General features: G+C 38.9%; 2 protein-coding genes across 4 annotated transcripts in view; one reads left to right on the top strand and one right to left on the bottom strand.

The window, feature by feature from the left end:
- NUFIP1 (nuclear FMR1 interacting protein 1) overlaps nucleotides 1-26,969 on the bottom strand; it is a 45,672-nt gene extending 18,703 nt beyond the window's left edge. The window contains exons 1-7 of the mRNA XM_047723495.1: nucleotides 26,439-26,969; nucleotides 24,145-24,227; nucleotides 21,822-21,920; nucleotides 21,018-21,080; nucleotides 20,145-20,221; nucleotides 6,982-7,074; nucleotides 62-255 (exon numbers count right to left, since the gene is read on the bottom strand). Coding sequence (XP_047579451.1) covers nucleotides 62-255; nucleotides 6,982-7,074; nucleotides 20,145-20,221; nucleotides 21,018-21,080; nucleotides 21,822-21,920; nucleotides 24,145-24,227; nucleotides 26,439-26,871 — 1,042 coding nt within the window. The 5' untranslated portion in view covers nucleotides 26,872-26,969. The remainder of the gene's footprint in view (nucleotides 1-61; nucleotides 256-6,981; nucleotides 7,075-20,144; nucleotides 20,222-21,017; nucleotides 21,081-21,821; nucleotides 21,921-24,144; nucleotides 24,228-26,438) is intronic.
- Nucleotides 26,970-27,012: 43 nt separating this feature from the next.
- GPALPP1 (GPALPP motifs containing 1) overlaps nucleotides 27,013-27,678 on the top strand; it is a 40,409-nt gene continuing 39,743 nt past the window's right edge. For all 3 annotated transcript variants that reach the window (XR_007126195.1, XM_047723498.1, XM_047723497.1), the window contains exon 1: nucleotides 27,013-27,152. Coding sequence is in view for 2 of the 3 variants with exons in the window: in XM_047723498.1 (XP_047579454.1) it covers nucleotides 27,038-27,152 (115 nt within the window). In the remaining variant the exon portion in view is untranslated. The remainder of the gene's footprint in view (nucleotides 27,153-27,678) is intronic.

Here is a 27,678-nt window from a genome sequence, read left to right as displayed (position 1 = left end):
GAATCAACTTCAGCATCACGGTCTATACACTTATAAACACACTACTTTCCTTTCAGCTTACCAGAATCCGTGTTTACCAAAACACCCAGAGGGTCTGAATTTGCTTCAGGTGGATCTTCAGGCTTCGCATCACCCAAGCAACTGCCAGATCCAACGGCTGCTTTCTGTCCAACACGGTCATTTTTCCATTTGTGATGCCTGCGAGGACTTCTAATCTTTGCCATCTGTGAATGTCTGGACATCCCTTTCATCTTGCTGGAGTGAGAAAAATGCAATTCTATATATAAAAGGCACTGATCTCTCAAGAGAAATCTGAAGGAGAGTACTGAATGCAAAAGAAACTTAGCTGCCTTATCAATTATTTGTAGCCTAGTACATTAAAGAAATCAAAATAAATAAACTCAACAGCTTCCAAAGACAAGGAATTTTACGGCAGACCTCTAAAATAACATACCACAATATACTATACTTTATCAATTCTGAGATGCAGATGTCCTCCTGTCCTCCCATATTCTAACCCCTCTGAAAATGGTCTATGTTGTATGATCAACAGCAGGTCAATTTAACTGGCAAAATTCTTTCATTTTGATTGTACATGAAAGTGTTTCTTAGATTTGAAAGAGTGTTAACTCTTGTCTATTCATTCTCCAGGAGTCTTACAAGTTTCTGACACATTTACAAATATGCTGCCTTGTTTGATCTTCATGACAACTCTTTGAAAGTAGGTTAGACAGGTTACTATTCTTTTCACTTTAGAGGATAAACTTAAAGATCATAAACTGAGCACAATTTCACAGCTACTTCAAATCAAGTGCCCTCTCAACAACTATAATTACTCCTCTTAGAAGGAAAACAAATGCTTGCCTGAGCATATTCCAAGGTAAACTGTGTAGGAAAAAATTTTCAAAAAAAGGTTCACTGTACATTCTCAATAGACAACAATATAAGGTATCCTTTAACAGGGCTGAGTTTTCACAAAAATACATGATTTTTCTAATTTGTCATTTATTGGTAGAATTTTTTTTTTTTTTCATTAATAATGCAGGCTGCAGTTAGGAATACAGAAATTAGGAATCTGGGTTCAAATCCCAATTTGCTACCTACTAACTGTGCCTCTTGGACAATATTAATATTCCTGCATTTGTTTACTCCCCCAGTTGTAGAAGGGAATCATAGAGACATAGAACTAATAATAAAGTGTCACACTGAGCTCTTAATAAATGGTAGTTATTATCACAACAATTTCTAAATAATTTTCTAAACTAACATATTTGGTTAGTATTTCTGCAATCCAAAGGTTCTTAATTTTTTTAGGGTCACCATAATCCTTACAGAGTCTCATTCCAAAAATCATGTATATACTCCAAATTTTGCAGAAAACCATGGACCAATTTCCAATATGCAAGCACAGAAGTCAGGCCTCAACAGTGTCATCACAGGTAAAACAGGTAGTTTCTGCCTCTGGCCCACTGGCCCCATGAAGATAATGAAGAGATGCCACTTTCCTTAGGTTCCCATTCACAAATGCCTTCCCAGTATCCTGCTCCTATAGCACCTGACCACAGATGGCTTTTAAATGATCATCTTAAGGTATTCACATTAGTAAGAATGATTTTTTTTAAGATTTTACTTTTTTAAAAGATTTTATTTATTTGAGAGAAAGAACAAATGGAGAAGAGGGGCAGAGGAAAAGGAAGAAGCTGACTCCCTGCTGAACAGGGAGTCCAATGTGGGACTCAATCCCAGGACCCTAGGATCATGACCTGAGCCTAAGGCTGATGCTTAACCAACTGAGCCACCCAGGTGCCCTAAGATTTTTTTTTTAAAGTAATTTCTATAGTCAACATGGGACTAGATACTCACCCTAAGATCAAATCTCATGCTCTACCAACTAAGCCAGCCAGGTGCCCCTAGAAAGACCTTTACCTGATCGGTCAATAAGACTTCATTGAAAGTGGTATATCTGGTATTTGCACTACCCGTACCTTTAAGGGAGTAGTTCCTTTACATTGTTGATTGACAATCATTTAAAAGGAAAAGTTTATTTAATCAGCACTTAAAAATACTTACAAAAGTATAATGTAAGTAAAGATGTAGATACACATGAAGTAGAGAAATAAAGAATAATTATAACTAAAAAGCTAATAGAGGAGAAGTAAAATATTTTAAAAATACTCAATTAATCCAAAAGAAGGCAAGAGGGAAGGGGGTCTCTGATTGGCTCAGTTGGTTAAGTTTCCAAGTCTTGATCTTAGGGTCATGAGTTCAAGCCCCTTCTTGGGGCTTGGCATGGAGCCTACTTAAAACAACAACAACAAAAAAAAAAAAAAACAAAGGAAGGAAATAAAAGAAAAAATAGGACATATTTTTTAAAAAATAAGACAATGGTAGACTGAAACCCAATATATTAGTAATTATTTTAAATGTAATTAAAAGATAAAGATTGTTGGCCTAGATAATAAAAAATAAGACCAATTACATATTCTCTAAGAAAATATATATATTTTCTCCAAGAAAATATATATATTTTAAATACATAGATATGAAATTTAAAAGGAAAGGGTTGAAAACGCTACCCTTTCTCCAATGCACCATATTGCCACCAGCCATAAATCAGGGGACTGTTTACCAAAGGCTCTATTGTGGACTGTATTCTCTTCTGTTTACCTATCATTGGACAATGCCATACTACCTTGATCTCTTTCTTAGCTGTCTGGATCCTCTGGGTTTTCATGTAAGTCTTAAATCTTACAATACTAACCTCCCCTTCTACCGTGCTATAAAGCAAAACAAAACTTGCTGGGATTTTGATTGGGATAAATTTGGAGAGAAAAACATATAGAGTCTTCTAGTCCATGAACATTATGTATCTCCTCCATTTATTTAGGCCTTCATTTTTGAGCAACATTTTATAGTTTTTAGTATAGAGGCCTTACAAGTCTTTTGTCAGATGTATTCCTAGGTATTTGATATTCTGATGCTATCGTAAATAGGATCTTCTAAACTTTCATTTTTAAATCATTGATAGCATATAGAAATCCAACTGATTTTTTAAAATACTGATTTTATATATATTCAGCACCCTTGTTAAATTCACTTTATTAACTCTAATTATAGATTTGTTTGGATTTTTTTTTTTAAGACTTTATTTATTTATTTGACAGAGAGAGATCACAAGTAGACAGAAAGGCAGGCAGAGAGAGAGAGAGAGGGAAGCAGGCTCCCTGCTGAGCAGAGAGCCCGATGCGGGACTCGATCCCAGGACCCTGAGATCATGACCTGAGCCGAAGGCAGCAGCTTAACCCACTGAGCCACCCAGGCGCCCCTGTTTGGATTTTTTTACACACACAATCATGTCGACTTTTAATAGCTGACAGTTACTTCTTCCTTTTCAAATTTTATACGCCCTATTTTTTTTTTCCTTTATTAGACTGCCCAAGACCTCCGTCATAATGTTGTACAATATACAAGACTATATATTATAAGACCAACTCTTAAAATGAGTTGGAGAGGTACCTGAGTAGCTCAGTCAGTTAAGCTTCCAAATCTTGATTTCAACTTAGGTCATGATCCTGGGGCTGTAAGATTGAGCCCTACAGCGTGCTCTGCACTGGGTGTGGAGCCTGACTGAGATTCTTAAAATTTTTCCAAAACTGACAAAAACTATAAACCCATAAACCAAGAATTTCAACAAATCCCAAGCACCAGAAACATAAAGAAAATACAAAGGCACATCATTATCTAATTGCTTAAACCAGTAATAAAGAAGAAATATTAAAAGCAGCTAGCAAAAAAAAAAAAAGCATTTTATATATAAGAAGAAAATAATGATTAATCACAGATTTCTTTGGAAACAATGCAAATGAAAAGACAATGGAACAAAATCCTTAAATTAAAAAAAAAAAACAAAACCTAAAACTAAACAAAAAAGCCTGTTAATAGCCAAACTATGGAAAGAACCTAGATGTCCATCAACAGATGAATGGATAAAGAAGATGTGGTATATATATACACCTGTGTGTGTATGTGTGTGTGTGTGTGTGTGTGTGTGTGTATTACACATACAATGGAATACTATGCAGCCATCAAAAGAAACAAAATCTTGCCATTTGCAACAATGTGCATGGAACTAGACGGTATTATGCTGAGCGAAATAAGTCAATCAGAGAAAGACAATTATCATATGATCTCTCTGATATGAGGAGTTTGAGAGGCAAGGTTGGGGGTTGTGGGGGCTGGGGAAGGAAAAAATGAAACAAGATGGGATCAGGAGGGAGACAAACCATAAGAGACTCTTTTTTTTTTTTTACGATTTTATTTATTTATTTGAGAGACAGAGATCACAAGTAGGCAGAGAGGGAGGCAGAGAGAGAGAGGAGAAAGCAGGCTCCCCGAGGAGCAAAGAGCCCGATGTGGGGCTCAATCCCAGAACCCTGGGATCATGACCTGAGCCGAAGGCAGAGGCTTTAACCCACTGAGCCACCCAGGCGCCCCCCATAAGAGACTCTTAATCCCACAAAACAAACTGAGGGTTGCTGGGTAAGGGGATAGGGATAGAGTGGCTGGGTTATGGATGTTGGGGAGGGTATGTGCTATGGTGAGTGCTGTGAAATGTTTAAGTCTGATGATTCACAGACCTGTACCCCTGGGGGAAATAATACATTATATGTTAATAAAATAAATAAATAAATGAATAAACCTGTTAAACTGGAACTGCATATCCAGCAAAAATATTTTTCAAAAAGAAAGGCAAAGAAAGACCTTTTTAGACACACAAAGCTGAAAGAATTCACCTCCGCAGATCCTCACTACAAGAAGTGCCAAATAAAGTTTTTTAGGCAAAAGGAAAGTACTATCAGATGATGGATCAACACTAAAGAATGAAGTGTACCAGAAATGGTAACTACATAGGTATCCCAGCCTTCAGCTAGGCTAGATTAGCCATCAGCTAACCAACCCCCAGCCATGACTGAGCCTTGTCAAGATCAGCAGGTACGTCTAACTGAAGCCCAAATGACCCCAGATGTCTGAACAATTAATACTTACTACTATAGGGGGAAAAAGGACACCCGGTAAGAGAGTAAAAATCAAGTCACAAGTTGTGAGGGTATACTTGCAATACATCTACTCAAGAAAGGAGTTGTGTCTAAGTAAATAACTCCTACGAATCAAGAAAAGCAACCCCATTTAAAATTGGTCAAAAACTTGAACTGGCACTTCACAAGGAAATATCAAAATGGCTGATAAGCATATAAAAAGGTGTCCAACATCATTAGTCAAGAGGGAAATCAAGATAGAGATAGGAGGACATGAGAAAAAGGTGTAACCAAGCATGAACCAAGACAGAACAATTAGATGCACAATCAGTAGGAGTGCAAACTGGTACAACCATTACAGAAAAACTGTTTGGCTTTATCTATTAAAACTAAATATACAGATGCCCAATGATTCAGCATATATCTATGACCTGTGAAAACAAGTACTTATGTCCCAAAAGATATGTAAAAGAATGTTCATTGCAGCTTTATTCATAATAACCCAAACCAGAAACAATCCAAATGTCCAACAGTAGAATGGCTATTCTCACTAAGGAGTGCTACACAACAATAAGAATGAACAGTTTAGAGCTACACACAATATGGGTGAATACCACAAAACAATTCCAAACCACAGAAATCACACACCAAAGAATATATATCTTATGATTCTACTTACATAAGGTTTCAAGAGCACATAAAACAAATCTATGATTACAGAAATCAGAAAAGAGGTCATCTTTGTCGGAAGGCAATAAACTAGGGAAAGCTTAAGAAAAATTCATGAGGTGAAAACGTTTTGAATGTTATTAACCTGTGTGGAGATTACATGGGTGTGCAGGTGTGTGTGTGTATAAATTTGAGTTGTACATTTGAGATTTGTATCTTCTATTTATATTAAAAATTAAATTCAGTAAAAAATGAAACAAAAAATTTTGAAAAAAATTCTATGAAGGTGAGGGGTTGGGAAAAATAGGGTGTCTCATATACTACTGGTGGGAGAGTTAGCTATGATAGGTATTTGGCAGTTAGCCATTAATATTACAAATACACATACATCTGGAGTGCCTATTTGGCTCAGTGAGTTAAGCTTCTGTCTCTTGATTGTAGCTCAGGTCATGGTCTCAGGGTCATGGGATCAAGCCTCATGTCAGGCTCTGCACTCAACAGGAAGTCTGCTTGGAATTCTCTTCCTCTCTCCCACCCTTTGCCTCTCTCCGCCATGCTCTCTCTCCCCCTCTCTCTAATAAATAAATAAATCTTAAAAAAAAAACAAAACTAAAAAACTAAAAAATAAAAAACAAAATAAATACACATATTATCTTTTGACTTAGCAAATCTACTTCTAGGAATCCATCCTAAGGAATACTTGCGTATGTGTAAAATCTATGTCAGGGCAATAATGGCAAATTTTTATTAGTAAAAGACTGGTAAGAACTTCATTATTTGTCAATAGGAAATTGGTTTTAAAAAACAAACAAACAAAAAACTGTGAGACACCCTTAGGGTTCTACACATCCTTGAAGAAAGAAGAGACTAGTTATTTATTAATATTGCCAAGTATATCATTCGGCTAAAAAAAGAAAAGTACAGAAGAGTGTCAAAAAGAGAAAGAAAAAAAAGACTATTATGTGCTACATAAAAATGAAGTATCTCTGGAAGGACAGAATGGGTTGTCTCTGGGAAGGAGAACTATTTAGCTAGGAGACAAAGACAAAAGATTTATTAACAATAAATCTTTTTGAAAAACCACTTGAATATAGGGCACTACCTATTTAGAAACACAATTTAAAGAAATTTTGAAGTAAAAAAATTACAAAAGCAAAGATTTCAGAATTAGAAGTATAGAAATTTTTAAGATTTTGGTACATACTCTTGTTTATTATTTGTAAGTGTACTCATTTGAAATAAGTATAGAGAATGAAAGCAATTTTAAGGAACTTACCCATACTGTGTCGTCGTCAAAACTGCTCCTCTCTTTTCCTTTTCAAGTTTTAACTTTTTCTTTCTTTCAATATTGGCCAGAGTTGGGTAGTTTCTAGGAAACAGTAAAAGTCAATTATAAAAGGGCGTTTAGAGTACAAATTTAATTATGCAATCAAGCAATTTATGTTTAATTAGCAATTAGCAATTTTTGTTTAATTAATGACTAATACAATAAATCATTTTAAACCTTCAACTCTTTTTAGAACTTTTTTAAGGGAGAAAAAGCAGACTGTGCCAGTGCTACTCAAAATGTAAACTGGCTGTTAGTCCACAAACTTTGCTATGAGTAGGTAGGGAGCTTATACCAGAATTTGAATCAAATATCATAATATGTGCTCAAACTAATATAGTTCATCTATTTGCCATGTACCCGTAAATACTACTAAAAAAAAGTACCCCCAAAGAGTATAAAGATGAGGCGGGAGGAAAAGATCATATCTTGCTAGAGAAATCCAGAAATCCAGAAAGAGAGAGAGAGAGAAAGAGGGAGAAAGTGAGTTGCTCTTACATGGTGTTAAACAGAAATTAGATGGAAAAGCTTCAGTAGTCTAAGCAGAGCAAACAATGCAAACAAACCAAGGCCTCAGAAGGTGCGCAAGATATCCAGGGAAGGCAAATGGTTTGTTTTGTATAGTTATAAGCAATCAGACAGAAAGGGAAGCTAAGGCCATGAAAAATGAAATAATGTGCCTTGAATACCAAATCAGGAATTTTATATTTAATTCAGTGGCAGTGGGGAGCCACTGAAAGTTATGAACAGGGTGAGATATGTACAAGGCAGTGATTAAGATTAAACCTGACAACAGTGTCTAAGGTGAATTGTTCTAACAAAGCTTTCTCTGTTCCTTGGCACAGCTGTGTGGAGATGCGAGCACCAAACTCTGGTGGTAAGGGAACAGATCCTAGGGAGTATAAGAAAGTACAAATGAAGGGAAACAGAGATAGCCCACTACCATTCAGCCTGGCTAGTCAACATAGTAAATTTTAAGAAATACCAACAAATTGTGTTCTGCCATTGTTTCTAGAACATTGTTTCACCCTCCTCCTTTTTTTTTTTTCTTTTTTTTTTTTTTAAGTTTTTTTAAAAAAGTCAGTGATCTGCATCACTGACTTGCATGGCACAGAAAATACGAAGCCTTTGGGTTGGCCACACTGGAAGATAAGCATGGAAATGACATTAAGTAAGTGGTAAAATAATTAGGAAAAAGGGCAATGAATTTCAATAAGGACAGTGCAAAGCAATCCAGCCAAGAAAAGTAAACTCCATAAATAAAAGATGATGAATGCACAAGCTATAAATAAACATAAGAGGGAAAGATCAAGGTCATAGGAGATAAAAATCTGACAGCCAGTCAGCACCATATGACTGGACTTCTGGAAAGCAAACATCATCTAAGGTTATGTGAAATGGAGTCTGGCGCATGTGCAAGTGTGAAAACTCCCTCTCGCAGTACTCGGAAGGGGTCAGAAACTTTCAGAGCACGGTGTCCGGTTTTGTGCTTCTAAACTGAAAAGGAATGTTAAGGAAAAATAAAACTTGGATGGGATTCAGAAGAGACTCAAAGATGATTAACAGGCTGAAAACTAAAACCTCTGAGGAAAGATGAAAGGAACTGGAACTATTTGCAGCCTCTAAAAGAGGAAGAGAAGTGACAATAAATGCTCTCACAGAAAGGACGGTAGCCAGCTGGTCTCAATCTGAAGACAGAAATATGCAGAAGCAGAAATGGTGAGAAAAACAGTGATGACTTTCACAGGCCCCACGCTGTCTAGGCATATAACTCACAGCTACTCAACACCCTTCACATTTCTGAAATGCACTTATTCTTACTAGTAGAGTCTCTTCACCATTTTTCTTCTGAGCATTGCAGACCCTTAACATGCTGAATCACATGCTGAACAATAAAGATTTGGTACTATAGTCTACCATGTACAAGCAAGCAGATGCTACCTAAGTGCTTCCCAATGGTAAAACATGTAAATGTTTGTTATAGCAAGTGGATTTTATGTGAGGTCTAAGAAAGAATTCCTTAAACAAGACATCAAGGATGTTGTAAAATCTCCTTTGGTAGAAGTCTTTTTTTAAGCTTTTTTTTTTTTTGACAAAGAGAGAGATCACAAGTAGGAAGAGAGACAGGGGAAGCAGGCTCGCTGCCGAGCAGAGAACCCGATGTGGGGCTCGATTCCAGGACCCTGAGATCACGACCTGAGCTGAAGGCAGAGGATTACCCCACTGAGCCACCCAGGCATCCCTGGTGGAAGTCTTTTAAAACAGCTCACTTTCTCCTTCTGACAGATCAAAGTAACACTTCCTGAAAGGTAAGAGACCTTTCAATACCACTTGCAAAGCTAGAAGATGCCATTTTTTTCAGTGCTTATTATAAAACCCAAACCCTCATCCAAAATGTGTATCATTCTTATTTACACAGAACCTAGAGACAAAACACTAAGAAAAACGAAGGAACTAGAAAGCAAATGATCCAAAAAAAAAAAAAAAAAAAAAGCAGAAACCAGAAACATAAAACCTTGCTACACACACACACAAAATATAACAGAAAGCCCCCTCCAGCAACATAATATTAAAATAAAGGATAAGAAAAAGTTTGGAGCTTTGATGAACAACAACAAATGAAACACAGTTAAGGTTCCTAAAGTACACCTGAAATAAATCCAAACACTGCTGAGAAAAAAAAATCACAAACTGTCTTATGTTACACCATTACATACAGACAAAACTTAGTCTAGTGTCTCCTGTTAGAGAATGGGTATTATGAACTTATAAAGCCTGTGACGAGTGCTATTTTCACAGTTGGTTTCTGTGCCTTTACCTGCTAAAATCACTTTTTCCCTATACTCTCATATTTCCCCAATATTCCATGAAGAACTGGCCCTGAAACCATAGGTCCTTTCTCCTCCTCCTCTTTCTTACATGTCTTCCCTACTTTTTGCCCTCCCCTTGCTTAAGCCTTAAGTCTGCAGTGAGAATCCTTAAGCACTACCAGCATTAAATGGGCAAAATTGTGCCAATTGTGATCCTAGCACATATCATTTTGGTTACATTATACACTGCCTCTTCCCTCTCAAATCACCACCCATTTCTTGACTTTTCTCTAAGCCTTTTCTCTATAAAAACACAATCCCTCTTCACTGGCATTGACCCGAAACTGCTTCAACACAAGCCATTCTGCTGTATTTTTATTTCAAAGTTTTTCTGAACTTCAAAAAGACATAGCATTTTGGGGCGCCTGGGTGGCTCAGTGGGTTAAGCCACTGCCTTCAGCTCAGGTCATGATCTCAGGGTCCTGGGATCGAGTCCCACATCGGGCTCTCTGCTCAGCAAGAAGCCTGCTTCCCTCTCTCTCTCTCTGCCTGCCTCTCTGTCTACTTGTGATCTCTCTGTGTCAAATAAATAAATAAAATCTTTAAAAAAAAAAAAAAAGACATAGCATTTTTTTTAGAAGCCGACCCTCTCTATTAGAATTCTGAAAGAAACGGAGATACAATTTAAAAGGATTTCCTCAGCACCACAGTAACCACTGAAATACAGATCCCGAAACTACTCCACCTAGTGGACTCACAATCTACTGTAAAATATGTTTCAATGTTTCCAGCAAACCTCTATCACTATTTTCTGTAATGCCCAATCATATAGCATTTGTACCTCTCAGGTCAGGAATTAAGAAAGAATCACTTTGAGCAGGGTGAGGTGGGGTGAAGGGTGAGGAGTGGGTTAAAAGTTGTTAGTAGAAAGCCTTAAAAGTGTTTAATTAAACACAGTGGGCACCTCTGGGTTTGGCTAGATAAAGGAATAAGAGCAAAGATATACCTTCTTCAAGGAAGGACACAATATAACAAGCAAATCTTTAGCATTTTCTTCAAACTCTAAAATTCTTGCTATATGGAAGTCTTTTACAAGGTTTCCTAACATAGCTATTACATAAAGATCTTATCTTTCCAGCATGTTAAAGAACACGGCGCCTTTCTCAGAAAGAATGTGGCCCTCAAAAGAAAATTCAAGACATAAGGACTATTCTGCTACATCAACATGAAATTTATTCTTTTCAGGCCTTCAAATAACATTTTTTTTAAGTTGAGAATGATAGAAATTTAGAAAGTAAGTATATTTTTATAATAAGTTCTTTAAAAACTGCTAGTGGAGAGAATGTTAATGTATTCTTGAGAAATGTATCAAATGTGCCAAAGAGAAATGTTTCCCATACTTTTTATTAATAAAGTACATTTATAGAAATAATGTATGAGAACGTTACAGCAAAAGAACTTCAGAAATAAGATATAGAAAAACCTCAGATGAATCAGCAAGTGCCAAGTGATCATTTCAGGACACTGTGCTAACAAGGCCACATCACAGGTACAAATAAACTTCACCCCAAATTGTTATCCTCACCCAATTTCCTTATTCTCTTTAAACATCTCTAAACTTCACAAATCTGTCATTTCAATTATTCACTTCAAAGGTTTACCCATTCCTCTTACGAGACATTTCTGTCCACTATCACAGCATATCTTCAGTCTACATTCTAGAAACTAGAACTGCACTGCCTATCCCCTGTGCCCTCACCTATCTTTCATAAAAATCATCACCAATAAGTGTATTAAACACTTGCTCAAGTTTATTCCTTTTTCAAGACAGACCTGCTTCCAAATACCACTTAAAAGTTTTGAAATACATGGGGCACCTGGGTGGCTCAGTGGGTTAAGGCCTCTGCCTTCGGCTCAGGTCATGATCCCAGGGTCCTGGGATCGAGCCCCACATTGGGCACTCTGCTTGGCAGGGAGCCTGCTTTCCTTCCTCTCTCTCTGCCTGCCTCTCTGCCTACTTGTGATCTCTGTCTGTCAAATAAATAAATAAAAAATCTTTAAAAAAAAAAAGTTTTGAAATACAATGAGCTTTTAACTCTGCCACCAAGCACTGAGGCAAACACTCCTAACAGCCTGTTCTGCCCTTCTTCCTTAACAATTTTGTTTGTGGATGTTCCATCAACTCTGTTGTCACTAAAGGTGGTCAAGCAACCCACTTGTTAGCCAATGACAGCTAGGTGGAAGTCTCCTGGTTGGATAGAAAACACAAAGCTATTGTTGTCACAATGAAAAGAGGCAAATTCAGCTTTGTGTGCATTTTGCCTTTTTCTCATCATCCTGCCTAGAATGAGGGTCTAATATTTGGATAGGCAGGAACCTCCTGATGGACACGAAGATGAAAGCCACCTACTAAGGAGCAATAAGTAAGAAAATGTGCCTGATGGTACTGCTAAGCAGCAACAGTAGCCCAGGACTTTTTTCTACCTGGGAAAAGAGCCCTCTTTGTGCAAGCTAAGGTAGTAAGGTCGCTGTTCCATTTACTGAAACAGGATCCTAACTGCAAGCACCACTGCGTCCCAGCCATCCTCTTTCATCTGAATGCTGTCCAAGCCCTACTAGGCATATCTTAATTTAAAACTTGCCTCCTAAAAGCAGGGTTCCTTTTTTAAAGATTTTATTTATTTATCTGACAGAGAGTGAGCGAGTGAGAGAGCACAAGCAGGGGGAGTGAGAGAGGGAGAATCAGGCTGCCTGCTGAGCAGGTAGCCTGACATGGGCTCAACCCCAGGATCAGGTCCAGGATCGTGACCTGAGCTGAAGACAGATGCTTAACCAACTGAGCCACCAAGGCATCCCCCTAAAAGCAGCTTCTTATAAAGTTAACCATATGCTTCTTATAAAGTTATACTTATTTTATGACAAAACAATCCCGTTCCCAGGTATTTACCCAAGTCAAAAAAAAAAAAAAAAGTATAAACAAAACAAAACCTGTACATCAATGTTTATAAAGGCTTCACTCACTCATACTCACCAAATAAGGGGAACATCCCAAATGTCCCTCAATTGGGAAATAAATGAACAAACTGTGGTACATCCATATAATGGAACAGAATAGCAACAGAAAGGAACTGACTACTGTTACATGTAGTAACATAAATGAATCTCGAATGCACTACAGCTAAGTCAAAGAGTCAGACTCAAAAAGCCACACACTGGGGCGCCTGGGTGGCTCAGTGGGTTAAGCCTCTGCCTTCAGCTCAGGTCATGATCCCAGGGTCCTGGTTTCGAGCCCCACATCGGACTCTCTGCTCAGCAGGGAGCCTGCTTCCCCTTCTCTCTCTCTGCCTGCCTCTCTGCCTACTTGTGATCTCTATCAAATAAATAAATAAAATCTTTAAAAAAAAAAAAAAGCCACACACTGTATGACTCCATTTACATCATGTTTTGCAAAGATATGAATATAGGAGCAGGAAAAAGACCACTGGTTATCAGAGGCTAGAGCTGGAGGTAGAAGTTGACCACAAAGGGCATGAGGATTTCTGGGGGGTTAATGGAACAGTCCTATACCTTGATTGTGGCGGAACAGTCTTATACCTTGATTGTGGCAGTGATTACATGTCGATATACATCTGTCAGAACCATATATTAAAAAGGATGAATTTCACTGTATGTACAACATACCTTAAAATAAACAGGGAGGATGGGTGGGCAGGCACTACTATACCTCCTACAAGAAGTCTTGCAAAACAAATTAGTAGCCCTGCCTTCCAAAGATTCCAAGTACCCCTTGACCAGACATTATTATCCCTACAAGGTTAAAATTAATGCTTCAGTTGCCTGTGGTCTCATGGCCATCTCACATATATTTATCTTTTATGTCATATTAGGGTAAGAGTCTTAAAGGCAAGGGAAGTGTCTACTCCTGTGTGTTTTTGGTGACCTCAGCCATATATAACAAAATCCTTGCCTTTTCAAATACTGAATGTTTACCTCTAATTTTTAAGTTAAATAATTATCAAGAAGTTAGCCAAAGGTATCATAACATACATTAACATAAAGTATCAAAACAAACATATCATAATTACAAATTAACAATATAAATTCAAAGGTTACTAAGATATCTCACTAACATTAGAAAATCAAACCAGCCTTCACCAGAGCCTTTACATTTGCTACCAAAGCTGGTTTTTGTCTTCATATTAATATACCTTAAGTTTCTCCAGCCAGGAGAATTTTCCTTTAAAGCATTTTTTACACAAAACCACAAGGGGGCACAGTTCATATTCACACAGGGAGAGTTAATCTAGAAAGTAACGCATTCAAACACAGATCAGTTTGGTTTGTCTAGTGATGGTCTGTCCTATGTGGTGAGAATTTAATGTTCAAAACCACAGTAGTTTAAGTACCATTAGCTATTATTACTGATTTCCAACCGTAATTACCAAGCAGATCAACACACTTTTACCCAATTTCTTTAAAAACAACAAAGATGGGACACCTAGGTGGCTCAGTTAGGTAAGTGTCTGCCCTCAGCTCAGGTCATGATTCCAGGGTCCTGGGATTGAGTCCCGCACCCACCAGGCTCTTGCTCAGCAGGGAGCCTGCTTCTCCTTCTGCCTGCCACTCCCCCTCCTTATGCACACACATGTTCAGTCTCTCCTTCTCCCTCTCTGACAAATAAATAAATAAAACCTTTTAAATAAATAAACAAACAAACTGGGTAGGGAGGTGAAGACAGAAGGGAAGACAGAAGGTAAAGGGGTAAGGGATGGGAGGTCTCAAATAGTACAAGACCAGGTAGAGGTGACAGTGGGAGCCGGAGAGAATGGAAGTTATGATCAAAGAGGAGTATGCCTGGGGCATCTGGGTGGCTCAGTGGGTTAAAGCCTCTGCCTTCAGCTCAGGTCATGATCTCAGGGTCCTGGGATCGAGCCCCGCATCGGGCTCTCTGCTTGGTGCGGAGCCTGCTTCCCCCTCTCTCTGCCTGCCTCTCTGCCTACTTGTGATCTCTGTCTGTCAAATAAATAAATAAAATCTTAAAAAAAAAAAAAAAAAGAGGAGTATGCCCAAGGACACCTGGCTGGCTCAGTCAGTAGAGCACGCAACTCTCCATCAAGGTTGAGTTCAAGCCCCACACTGGGTATAGCAATTACTTAAAAAAAATTTTTTTTTAATTTATAGAAAGACAAGTATGGCCAGCTTTAGGATTTTCAAGGCAAAAAAAATCCAGAATGTAAGACCCAGACTGTGATCATGAAAGTGAGCAGCTAAAATTGCATGGAGGTGAAGGACACCAGAAATCCGAATAAAAAAGGCCCTAATGAACTATTATAAGCTATGAGTCTCAAAAAGTCAGGGGAATTCAAAGTATACACGCTTCTGTTGGAACATCTAATATGCCAACGACAGGTGGCAAAGGCAACTGCAACCCGCTGGAACCCATCTTGTTACAAGTCACTGGGGAGGGTGTTAGAACTGCAGAGAGCTGTGTAGACAGATGGCAGGAAATTCAAAGAAGGGCGAAGGAGCAGTCATCTGAATCCACATCAAGAAGGCCCTATATGTCACAAAATCAAATAGTCACTTTTTGTTCTTGTTTTATTTCCCCTTAATACAGCAAACTACACTGCTACTAGTAATCACATCTTCCTTCTCGAAATCCTCCCCTTTACTGGCTTCCATGACATGTCATATTCCTAATTTTCTTCTACCTCTCCAGCCCTCACTTGGAAGTCTTATTGGTTTTTACTGTGAGGCTGTCTTCTCCTTTCACTCTATCCTCTCTCTCTGGGTGTGGGGGGGTGTCTTTACATTTATAACTTTAGGATTTAAAAATATATATCTCCAGCCCAGTCTGGTCCAAGACCCAATATCTAGGCAACATCTTCAAATACATATCTCAGAATCTCCTGACACTCAACAATGTCCAAAATCAATACATCCAAACCTTATTCCAAAATTCACTGTTCAGAGGGGCTCAGAGCAGAATCTGGAAGTCTCAAAACCTCTTTCTTCCTGAACCTCTTATCATCCAATCCCCAAATAGTGCCCATTTACCACCCAAGTGTTCTATATCCACCTGGTTCTTTCTGTCCACATCACTGCCATCTTTTAAAAACTTCTATCATGTCGGGGGCACCTGGGTGGCTCAGTGAGTTAAAGACTCTGCCTTGGGCTCAGGTCGTGATCCCAGGGTCCCGGGATTGAGCCCCGCATCGGGCTCTCTGCTCGGAAGGAAGCCTGCTTCCTCCTCTCTCTCTGCCTGCCTCTCTGCCTACTTGTGAGAGCTCTCTCTGTCAAATAAATAAATATTTTTAAAAATTTAAAAATTAAAAATAAAAACTTCTATCATCTCTTACCTATACTCAAGTTCCTTGAACATGCCAATCCATCTAGATATGTCCCCCTGCCTCCCCTCATCTTTTCCTAGTTAGATCTGAGTTCGGTTCAACCTCCCTTTGCCAAGGAACACTGCCCTCCTCCAGATTACATGCTGAGAAAGAGGGAAGGACTGTGAGAGTGAAATAGCTGGACTTGTAGAACACAGTCACTGAAAGTGGTGACCATGATTAATATTGGTCTAACTTTCTCAAAGTTCATGATTCAATTTATACAGCCACCAGAGATAAGAGAACCAAAGCTGGCAAATTAGAAACTCATCTCAGACCTTTCCTACTCACTTAAGTGAACTCAAAATTTGCAAGATTCCACAACTGAGTTTAGTTAACTTCCTAGCTGCTTTATAATCTATGCTGACTAGCAGCCATTGTCATCCACCTCAAAAGAATTAGACATTTATAAAAGGGCCTGGCACCAATGAGCAGCACTAACTCCCAACTGATCAAAGTCAGGGCTAAGTAGCAAGGGGAACAACAGCCTAGTGTTTTAGCAGTTAGGTCACTTCCATCCCATCTAGGAGGATACAATCTTCAACACCACTGGCATTCAATCTTCAAAAACTAAGTATCAAACAGGAAATGGAGTTAATTCTTCTTGTTTTATTATTCCTCTGTGTAAAATAATAAAAAGATAAAACCTATTGATAAAAACAAAGCAAAGCAAAAAACAAAACACAACAAAATAACCACATACTTAGCAAGCTGTGAGGAGAAACAACTCTATCAATAAAGAAGCCAGCTAAAGGGAGCAAGGTGCTTCAATATGCCATGTATATTGAGTTCTTCACTAAGTCAAACCACGTTATGGTCCTAACTGCTTCTAAGTTTGACCATGCAATTGGCTGAGCTCCCCTCATGCTGAGACTGGGTGTTCCTACCCTGTACCATTTAACAGAAATTCAATCAACAAATATTTATTCTCCACATACTAAATTCCAGGCACAGTGCAAAGTGCAGTGGAATCAAAGATGTCCAAGACTAGGGATGACTAGAATACTATGCAACAGGTGCTACCGTGGTTGTATTCATAAGCTACATAGTCACAAATGAGGTAGTCCATACTGCCTTAGGTTAGGGTGGTCCATGGATTGGCAGCCAATCCACATGCTGAAGCCAGAGTATAGACCAACTATGTTACTAAGTAAATATTTAAATCAGCTGACATCTTCACCAAGATTTCCTCTCAATAAAAAAAGTAGGGGCGCCTGGGTGGCTCAGTGGGTTAAAGCCCCTGCCTTCGGCTCAGGTCATGATCCCAGGGTCCTGAGATCGAGCTCCGCATCGGGCTCTTCTCTCAGCGGGGAGCCTGCTTCCTCCTCTCTCTCTGCCTGCCTCTCTGCCTACTTGTGATCTCTGTCTGTCAAATAAATAAATAGAATCTTAAAAAAAAAAAAAGTAATATATAAATTTACATTCTAATACAAGTTCCTTATCTCATTAGAGACTAGTACTCTGGCAGCACTGAGATAAAGAAAATGAAGATTAAGAAGAGAGTGACATTTGAGGTGACATTTGACACAGGTCTCTCAAGATAAGATTCTGCCTAGGAGGTAAAGAGAAAAAGGCATTCCAGTATACTCTACTCCTGGTGGCTTAAACTCCTTCATGTGTTAGCCAAAGATGTGACTAAAATTCTAAGTGGCTAGATTCTACTTGCTTCAAAATTAAATTCTTCTGATCATCCCCTCACCCTCATCCATCTCTGCATTTTACATTATTCATAACTGATATTTATATACCCCTCGACTAAATTCTGTTTGCTCTCAATTGGTTCTAAATCTTTATGTTTATGCTGGTTTCCCACAGAATTATCCCTGTAGCTTTAAAGGGCAGTCACTAACTTTTTCACCTAACAGTGTAACATCTGCCACGACACTACATATGCAAGTGGGTTTAAATTAAAAATTGAAGATACCATGGATGGACTTAGAAGGAATTACGGTAAGTGAAGTAAGTCAGAAAGAGAAAGACAAATATCATGTGGGGGCGCCTGAGTGGCTCAGTGGGTTAAAGCCTCTGCCTTCGGCTCAGGTCATGATCCCAGGGTCCTGGGATCGAGCCCCGCATCGGGCTCTCTGCTTAGCAGGGAACCTGCTTCCTCCTCTCTCTCCTGCCTGCCTCTCTGACTACTTGTGATCTCTATCAAATTAAAAAAAAAAAAAATCATGTGACCTCACTTATATGTGGAATCTGAAAAATAAAACTAAATAATAAACAAAAAGCAGAATCAAACCTATAAACACAGAGAACAAACTCATGATCACTAGAGGGGAGGTGGGTGGAGGGATGGGTGAAGGGGAAAATGGGTGAAGGGAAAGCGGGAGACACAGGCTTCCAGTTATGGAATGACCAAGTCACTGGGATAAAAGGTACAGCATAGGAATATAGTCAATGGTATAATAGTGTTGTGTGGTGACGGACAGTAGCTACATTGTGGTGAGCACAGCATAATCTATAGACTTGTTGAACTACTACACTGTATACCTGAAACCAATATGACATTATGTGCCGACTATACTCAAATATTAAAAAAAACAAAAACATGTATTTTAAGAGATTTACAAGTGAGACAGTGAGTGCTATACAAAAGCATTAAGATACCCTGGACTGTTTCTCACTGGTACGTTTACTCACAACTTCACATTGTACCCACGGCACATATTAACAAACTAATAAAACGTGCCAAGTCATACTTTACTGTTTGCTGGGCATCCGATCAAGCTTATCTCACTCACATACCCAGACTCTGGGGATGACAACAGTGGTGATAATAAACACCAATAATTTTATTAACATCCTCTTTCCATAATGCCAACACAGTCTCAAATTATTTGTTACAAATAAAAATGTTGAATTTAAAAATAAACTAAAAAATTAAGTTGAACAAAGCAAAAATTTCACCTGCTGGTCCAAAGAGTTTTAAGTACCTTTCTTGACCTCAGAAGATAACTATCCTCTTTCTCATCTCAGGCTCTCCTCATTTTTTTAAAAATTTTTTTATTAACATACAATGTATTATTAGCCCCAGGGGTACAGGTACCTCATTTTTTTAACTCAAAAAAACATCATCTGACTTAAAATGCATTTGACCATTCAATAGCTCTGCCTGGTTTTCAGCTTCAGGGTGAGCTGTCATATTCCTTTCTGAGAAGATAGTAAAAGAGTGTCCCACTGGGATTTTTCACGAGTATATCTAGCTAGAGATCTATTAAACTTTCTCCCTAAAAAGCATAAAGCCACAAGTCATGTTGTGGCTGAATTTTCTTAGCCATTACTCACAGGAAAGAATTCCTGGTCTTTTTTTAAGGATAAACGCATGTATCATTGCTATACTTCCTCTACCAAGCATACTGCAGTCATCCAACAAGTTTTTGCTGGGGGAGAAAAAAAAAATCAAAAGAAAAACATAGTGAAGTATTATATATTTTTGAATAAGAGCACCCACTCATGACTGCCTGAGCACTGAACATCTAACATAGGAGGCATGCAGTAGCTCCCCTCAAAGAGTAGAGTACGGTCCCATCACAACACCAGTTATTCACAAAGAGTCCCTATTAGGTCTTCTCAAAACTTACTCAATAACAAACATCATATAATATAGCTCACACCCCCATTCCCTAGTATCAACATTATAAGGGAATTCAATGAATCAAAACTGCCCTAGTAAAAACTGTACACTTCTTTTTAAAACATCAAGTAACAATCTCAAATTCACTATATACCAACCCCGAAGAACAGCAAAATTAGTACTAGTCATTTTTAGAGGAATATTTGCAATGTTAAAAAACACCATCATTTCCTTTTTCAAAGTACTCATTAGGGCCAGAACGGGCATTATTTGGAAGTAGTCAACCTTGCCACAGAACAAGAAAGTTATTTCACTAGTTCTGAACTCTTGACTCACTTCCTTCTTTCTTCCCTCCATCTTGCAATCTCCTCTGGAGTGTCTAACTTGATCTTCTTCATACCAGGAGCATGCATCTAGGGAAAAAAAGCCTGCTGAACATCAGAAAGCATATTGTATGTGTTGGTTGTTTTTTGTTTTGTTTTGTTTTTTAACTTTTTGTTTTTCAAAATAGGCTCCATGTCCCCAAGGGCTTGAACTCACAATCCTGAGTCACAATCAACAGTCACATGATATACTGACTGAACCAGCCAGGAACCCTCATGTTGTATGTTTCTGACTAAATTTCCAGTATCATGAGGGATAATGGAGACTCTGTACTCAACATTAAATTTATTAGCAGAGACAATTTTAAAACAAAGCAGGTGTTATCTATCCATTATTATGACTCCTCCTTTAAAGGAAAAAGAGTAATTTTTTATGTGTTTAGATTAGTGCTATTGATAAAGAAAAAAGGGGTAACATAACTTTGGTTACAAAGTAGGTATGTCATTATTTCTCAACTGACATCAAATACCCAAATGAATGACCGACCAACCAAAACTGACTGAGGTAACTAAAAAAAAAAATGAACAAACTGAAGCAGCACCACATAGTAAAACAAGTATAGAATGTGTGGTCAAGAAACTCAAGTGCAAGAATCATTTCTAAGGCCCTGGACAAGTCATTTTTTTTTAATCTATTAACTCTGGCCAATATTTATCTGCTTCACATAGTGGTTTGTGAGGATAAAATTGAATAATACAAAGTACAAAGTACTCCGTGACTGTTACTTATTATTAGGCTATGTAAATGAAGAGCTGTGGATAACAAATCAATGACATAAAAAGAGAATGAATTTAAAAATAAACAAAAACCCACACAAGAACTTACATTTCTCCAATGGAACTGGACAATCTTCTCATGTGCACTAAAAGAACAATCTACTTCAGGACACTGAAAGAGTTTAGAGAAAAAGACCATTCGATGTTTGCCATGCTAAATTTACCCTACTACTACATATTCAGACATAATCTGGTTGAATTACATAGTTATCCCATCTATATTGTGTTATCATCTGGTACTTACATCCATAACAAAACAGCATTTCAAAACAGGATTGTATTTAAAAAGGAATGACATTCTCAAAGCATATAAAACAATAATATATATCACTTACTTCTCTACTTAGTAAATGCGTGACATCGGCAATGTTATAAAATTTTCTTAATTCCCAAAGTTGAAGGGGCATTCTTATTAACTGAAAAGAACCTTTCCAAATTAAGAACATTCTGATTAAAAATTTCTTAAAAGTACTTAATAAGGTCCAGACCATCCTTAGAGAGTAATGGACTACAGCAAATTACAGTGTGATTAAAGAGTCAAGGGAAGTGTTTAAGGGGAAAAAACACACAAAGGTGATAGAGGGGACCGTAGGTGAGGTCCAGCACCCTTACAAAGCAGAGGAGATGCACACACACAGCTGTCGGACCTCCCTTCTTTGCCGCCATCTTGCCTCTTCCTGAAGCAGTGGGCTCCCGCCCACAAACTGCAAATCCCAGGGTTTCAGTCTCAATTTGTCAATAATCAAACAACTTTTCTATGAAAATTATAAACTTTTATGGAAAAAAGCTCAGAATTTCTACCAAATTTATACCCACTTTGCTATCAATTTCAGGGAAACCAAGAAAAACCTACTTTCGTATGTTCGGACATGTGTTTTTCATACTTTTCTTGATTTTTAAAACCACGATCACAGGTATCACAAAAACAATGAAAAACTGGTTCCTTTCTTTTCTGCAAACAAAAACAGAGAGGCATTAGGCTTTTGATAAAAAAAAGTTTAATCAATAATAAAAATATAACTATCCTTCCAGTGGTATGTACTTTGATTTTTTACATAACCCCTGTATGTGGGAGAAACTTTGAGTACATTCCTAATGAAGGGATATTTGTTTCTTTTATTTTATTTTTTGGAAATACATTAGGAAAAGCCAGGCATGATAAAGAAATTTTAAATCTAAGTAAAGCAAATATAATTTGTAAATATAATATCTGTGAATAGATTTCAAATTGGTAATCTAATTAAGAGTACAGCATATGTCAAAATGATCTAATAAATATTCACGGTAAAAACAGCATTCTAACTCATAGGAAAAACAACTATATCACATTTTTTTAAAAACCCAAAAAGAAAATAACATTATTGAGTAAAGGTCAGTTCTTTTTTCAAATTTGCTATTTTTATGTTGTTTTTTTAAATTTTTTTTTTTAAGGATTTTATTTATTTATTTGACAGACAGAGATCACAGTAGGCAGAGAGGCATGCAGAGAGAGAGAGGAGAAAGCGGGCTCCCCAAGAGCGGAGAGTCTGATGTCAGGCTCGATCCAGGACTCTGGGATCATGACCTGAGCCGAAAGCAGAGGCTTTAACCCACTGAGCCACCCAGGCGCCCCTCTATTTTTATGTTTAAACATAAAACAAAAAAAGATAACCACCATGACAGACTATATAGGAAATGGTTTCCCATTGTTTAATGTCGGGATTACATTAATAAATACATTATACATGCACAATATTTTCTTAGTATTAGCTACACAGTTTCCTCTGCCAAAATGAAGAAGGATACTAATTTCATGCTGTAGACTTTATTCAACTCATTCTAAAATAATGACATTACTTTATTTTTAAGATTTTAAGTAATCTCTATACCCAACTTGGGGCTCAAACTTACAATCCCAAGATCAAGAGTCACATGCTCTACCAACTGAGCCAGCAAGGCACCCTGACATTTATATACCTTAAAACAGACCAGATTTATAACCCTCATCAGAATAAAAGAAGCCTGGGACACGTGGGTGGCTCAGTCAGTTAAGCATCCAGGGCTCCTGATTTCAGCTCAGGTCATGATCTCAGGGTCTTGAGATTGAGCCCCAGTCTGTTGAGTGCTCACTGGGAAGTCAGCTTGAGATTCTCTCTGCCTCTGCCCCTTCCCTCTGTGCACATCTTATGTGTGAGTTCTCTCTCCCCCTCTCTAATATAAATAAATAAATACATCTTAAAAAAAAAAAAGAATAAAGGAAGCCTATTTTAAGATTTGGTCTCTGAAGCATAACCAAGAGTTGATCCTGATTTTAAAAAAATAATTTTTCATAAAAATGGTAAATATCCACTACTGAAAAGAACTGAAGCATTACAATGAATTAAGATAAACAAATAATAAATAACAATGATAACACAAAAAAACCTTGTCTGAACAATTTCAGACATTACTTTAGGTATAGAAGATAAACGAATTATGAACATTAAATTTAATTTTAATTGAATTTGACACAAGAAAAACTGCTGCAAATGCTTTTTTTTTTTAAGATTTTAATTATTTATTTGACAAAGAAAGACACAGCGAGAGAGGGAACACAAGCAGAGGGAGAGGGAGAAGCAGGTTTTCCGCCAAAAAGGAGCCCAATGCGGGGCTCGATCCCAGAACCTTGTGATCATGACCTGAGCCAAAGGCAGACGCTTAACCAACTGAGCCACCCAGGAGTCCTGCAAATGCTCTTTTTAAACACAGAAATATTTGTTCCTAAAAGATCTGTGTTATAAAGAAAAAGATCATAAAAAATAAAAGGTTTATGTCATTGTAATTTGTTAACTCCATGCTTTCAATTTTATAAAAGAAAAGTTTAGATTTCCATTCTTTCTCCCTAAATTCCATCCTTCCCATTTTTTTAGCTCAGCAAGGTTTAATAACATTTACACTTACTAGTAATATAATTCACAATTATATTTATTCATGAAAATATACTGAACTGGATTGAATGTTTTTTCTACAATTTCTCCATTTATTTCTCAAAAAGATTTTGCTTAAAGTTTTTATTTAAAGTTAAGATCCTATTTTAGCAAGGCCTCACTGTGTCAAAAATGGATGCAAAACATTGAGACCGTTATGACAGAAATATAAGGCATGAAACAGTGGCATAGGGACCCAAGCGTCACATTCAAGAATATCTTTAAAAATACCTTTTTTTTCTGTTTTCTACTGGGAGGGAAGTGGACATCAGTGAACTTTGGATCATATTTTCGTGGAAAATAAGGATGTTTAACTAAAAAACAAAAGAAATCAATAAATATTTGCAACAACACAATTTTTAAATTTTTATTTGCCCTAACATGTCACAAATACTTGAGCAAAAACTACCTCTTCTAAGAAGAATAGTAGTTCAAACATATTAACAAAGATTAAGAACAGTCTACCAAATAAATATTTTTCAGATGAATACATAATTCGTAAGATTACAAATCCATACATACTTTAGGTGTCAAAGTAAAGAAAGGAGTGGCCACTCTAACCTGATGAAATTCCTTGCAGTTATTTCAAATAGTAGAAATGTAAACAATAAAATCCCAATATAGTGCTTTCAGCATCAATTTTACACCAGGCAAACAGAGCCTTATGAAATATACTTTCTCTCAAATTCTTTCCTGTCTTATTGCCATGACTCAACTCTGAAACCCTTATCTTTCACCTCAATTACTCTGACAGCCTACCCCACTGTCTTCCAGTTCCTAACCCTTCTCTTCCAACAGACCCTGCACCCTGACATCACAAAATAATCCTCCACTGGTCACAATCCTGCTGGACAATCTATAAATGGCTTCCCAGAGTCCTCTAAGGAGATCTCAGTTTATTTCCTCAACCTACTCTTCCCTCCATACCCTCCACTTACTTTGCTTCAGTCACACCAGAACAGTGCAATTCTCAGAACTCCCCTTGTACTCCCACCTCTCTCAAGACACTTCCTCCAAAAGCTTTCCCCAACTTCCTCTACACTCTGAAATCACCTTTCATATGCCTCCATCACCAGTCATGCTGTGTTGATTTATATTTATGAGCTCATCTCATCTGACTTACAACTGTCTTAGGCACATTCCTATTCCCAGCATTTGGCTGGAACCCAAACACTGATCTGGATTCAAGTTAATGTAAATTAAATCTCAGGCAGAATTGGAGAAGGATTTTAAGTGAACAAACTCATGGCTTTAAATACAATCTATAGGGGCCCTGGGTGGCTCAGTGGGTTGAAGCCTCTGCCTTCGGCTCAGGTCATGATCCCAGCATCCTGGGATCGAGTCCCACATTGGGCTCTCTGCTCAGCAGGGAGCCTGCCTCCTCCTCTCTCTGCCTACCTCTCTGCCTACTTGTGATCTCTGTCAAATAAATAAATTTAAAAAATAAAATAAAATAAAATAAATACGATCTATAGGCTGATGCCCAAATTCACAGCTCCAGCTACAAATCTCCCCCTGGAAAGTACAAACTAACAGCCTATTCAATATCTCTATTTGACACAGACATACTCCAAAGTCAACTCCTGGTCTTCCTTCCAAATCTGTTCCACCCCCATTCTTCTGCTTGTTTGGCAAAAAACTTTATTCTTTTCTCATCTTTACCTCACACCTTGTATCTGATCCTTCAGCAGATCATATTGGCCCTACCCTACCTTCAAAATACATCTGGAATCCAACACTTCTCATCATCTCCTGAGGTCCACCCTGGTCCAAGTCGCCAATATCTCTCACTTGAGTAAGTGCAAAAGCTTCTTAATTCGTTTCCCTTTAAGTCAATTCCCATCAGTGGCCCATTAATCCTAAAATATAAATCAAATCGTGTCACACCCCTAAACTACCCCTATCACGGGAGTAAAAAGTCAAAGTCCCAACATCTACAAGGCCCTAGCAGGTCTGCCCTCTTCCCCAATCTAGGGGCTCTTTCATCTCTAGCCACATGGGCTTCGGCTCCAATCTACAGCTCCTGCCTCAAGATCTTTGCACTTGCAGTTCATTCTGCTTACATCCCCATTCCCCCAGATTATCCACAGCTCTGAAAGCTCACCTCCCTTTGCTCAAATGTCACCTTCTTTATGACTGGCACTGATATTTAAAACTGCCCTACCTATCATTCTTCTTTGCTGTCTCTCTCCGTAGCACTCATTGCCTTCTAATGCACACTGCTTTATTCTGTCTTCTGCCACCAGGAAATGTTAAGCTCCATAAAGATAGAGATGTTTGTATGTTTCCTTCACTTCTATGTTCCCAGTTCCTGGTACATAGTTGGAATTCAATAAATAACTGTCGAACTGACTGAATAGGCGGGGGAAAAACATTACTGTCGGACAAATTATGAGACATGAATGAACAGCCTCCAAGAGTGCAGGGCAGAATCAGAAGTAGAGAGAGGAAAAAGGGGAAAGTGCGAGAGGGAAGAAGGGGAGAAGAAAAGTAAACGGGTGGTAAGGAGAGGAATAAGAGCCTACCTGGAGCGTTCTGATGCCCAGGAAAAACACCAGGAGACTGTCTCCAATACCATGATGTCGAAGCCTGGAAATTCCAGGAAGGCTGGCCGTTGAGGTGAGGCTGAGAATCAAGCGGGGACTGGGCGTCGAATGGAGGCTGTGCCCCGGGAAGAATTTGGGCGTCGAAGGGAGGAGGCGCCTCGGGGAGAGCCTGGGCCTCCTGAGGGGGCTGCTTCTCTGAGGAAGGCTGTGACCCTGCTACGGGGGGGGACGACGAAGGCGGTGGTGGTGGCGGCGGCAGCATTGCCCAGAGCATCCAGCTGTCCCGCTGCGCGGCAGTGTCGCTCGGAGGCCCCAAAGTGGGGGTCAGCTCGGATGCCGGCAACCACCCTGCAGAAGACACGAAATCACTAGCCGGCTCAGCCATGCCTCCCGCCAGGTGGGAACCCAGCATGCGAATGTGGCACTGGCCTTAGGCGTCACCTCCGTTCTCGCGAATTACGCGACTCTGCCAACCAGGGGCTGCTACGTCATCGGTAGGCGCCGGGAAAACTTCCGGCATTTCCGGCGGATCCCGGGTTGCCTCTTGGTTAGACTTGACTCTGCGGGGTTAGAGTTGTATGCTTGAGCAGTGTCCGCCACTGCGGATGGCGAGGGATCTGATCGGGCCGGCGCTGCCGCCCGGCTTCAAGGCCCGCGGGACAGCCGAGGACGAGGAGCGAGACCCCAGCCCTGGTAAGCGGCGGCGTGGACGCTACCCGCCGGGCCCGCCCGCCCCTTCTCTGACCCGGCCCCACTCTGAACAGAGGTCTAAGGCCTGAGAGGGCGGAGCGGTGGCCTGTGGGCGCGGCCGAACCGAACTAACTTGGCTTCTTTAGCGGTAGCGGGGAGGGGCGGGTGGGCTGATAATCATGACAATGAAGATGTATTCTCATTTAGCGGTGAGTGGGCTGGACCCTGTGCTAAACGATCGACACACATTCAGTCATTTCATTCTCCTAGCAACTGTATAAGGCAAAGATTATCATTTCCATGTTACAAACGCTAACACTGAGGCCCAGGCTGTTGCGCAGATCGCGTAGCGAATAAACGGTGGAGCCCGATTTAGAACACAGCGAGTGCTCCTAACCTCTGTGCCATTTCGTCTTCTGACGTATCATGCTCTTGGCTCTTGTAGAAGATGCTCTGCTCCCTAGTCTCCAGCCTACCTAACTAGCTCCTCTTTCTCTCATTGTATATGGAACACAGGGCCCAGTGCTGA

Source organism: Lutra lutra, chromosome 3 (genome assembly GCF_902655055.1).
Source record: "Lutra lutra chromosome 3, mLutLut1.2, whole genome shotgun sequence".
Classification (NCBI taxonomy): Eukaryota; Metazoa; Chordata; class Mammalia; order Carnivora; family Mustelidae; genus Lutra; species Lutra lutra.
Note: the sequence above shows the minus strand (reverse complement) of the source record. Positions and strands in the feature narration are given on the sequence as shown.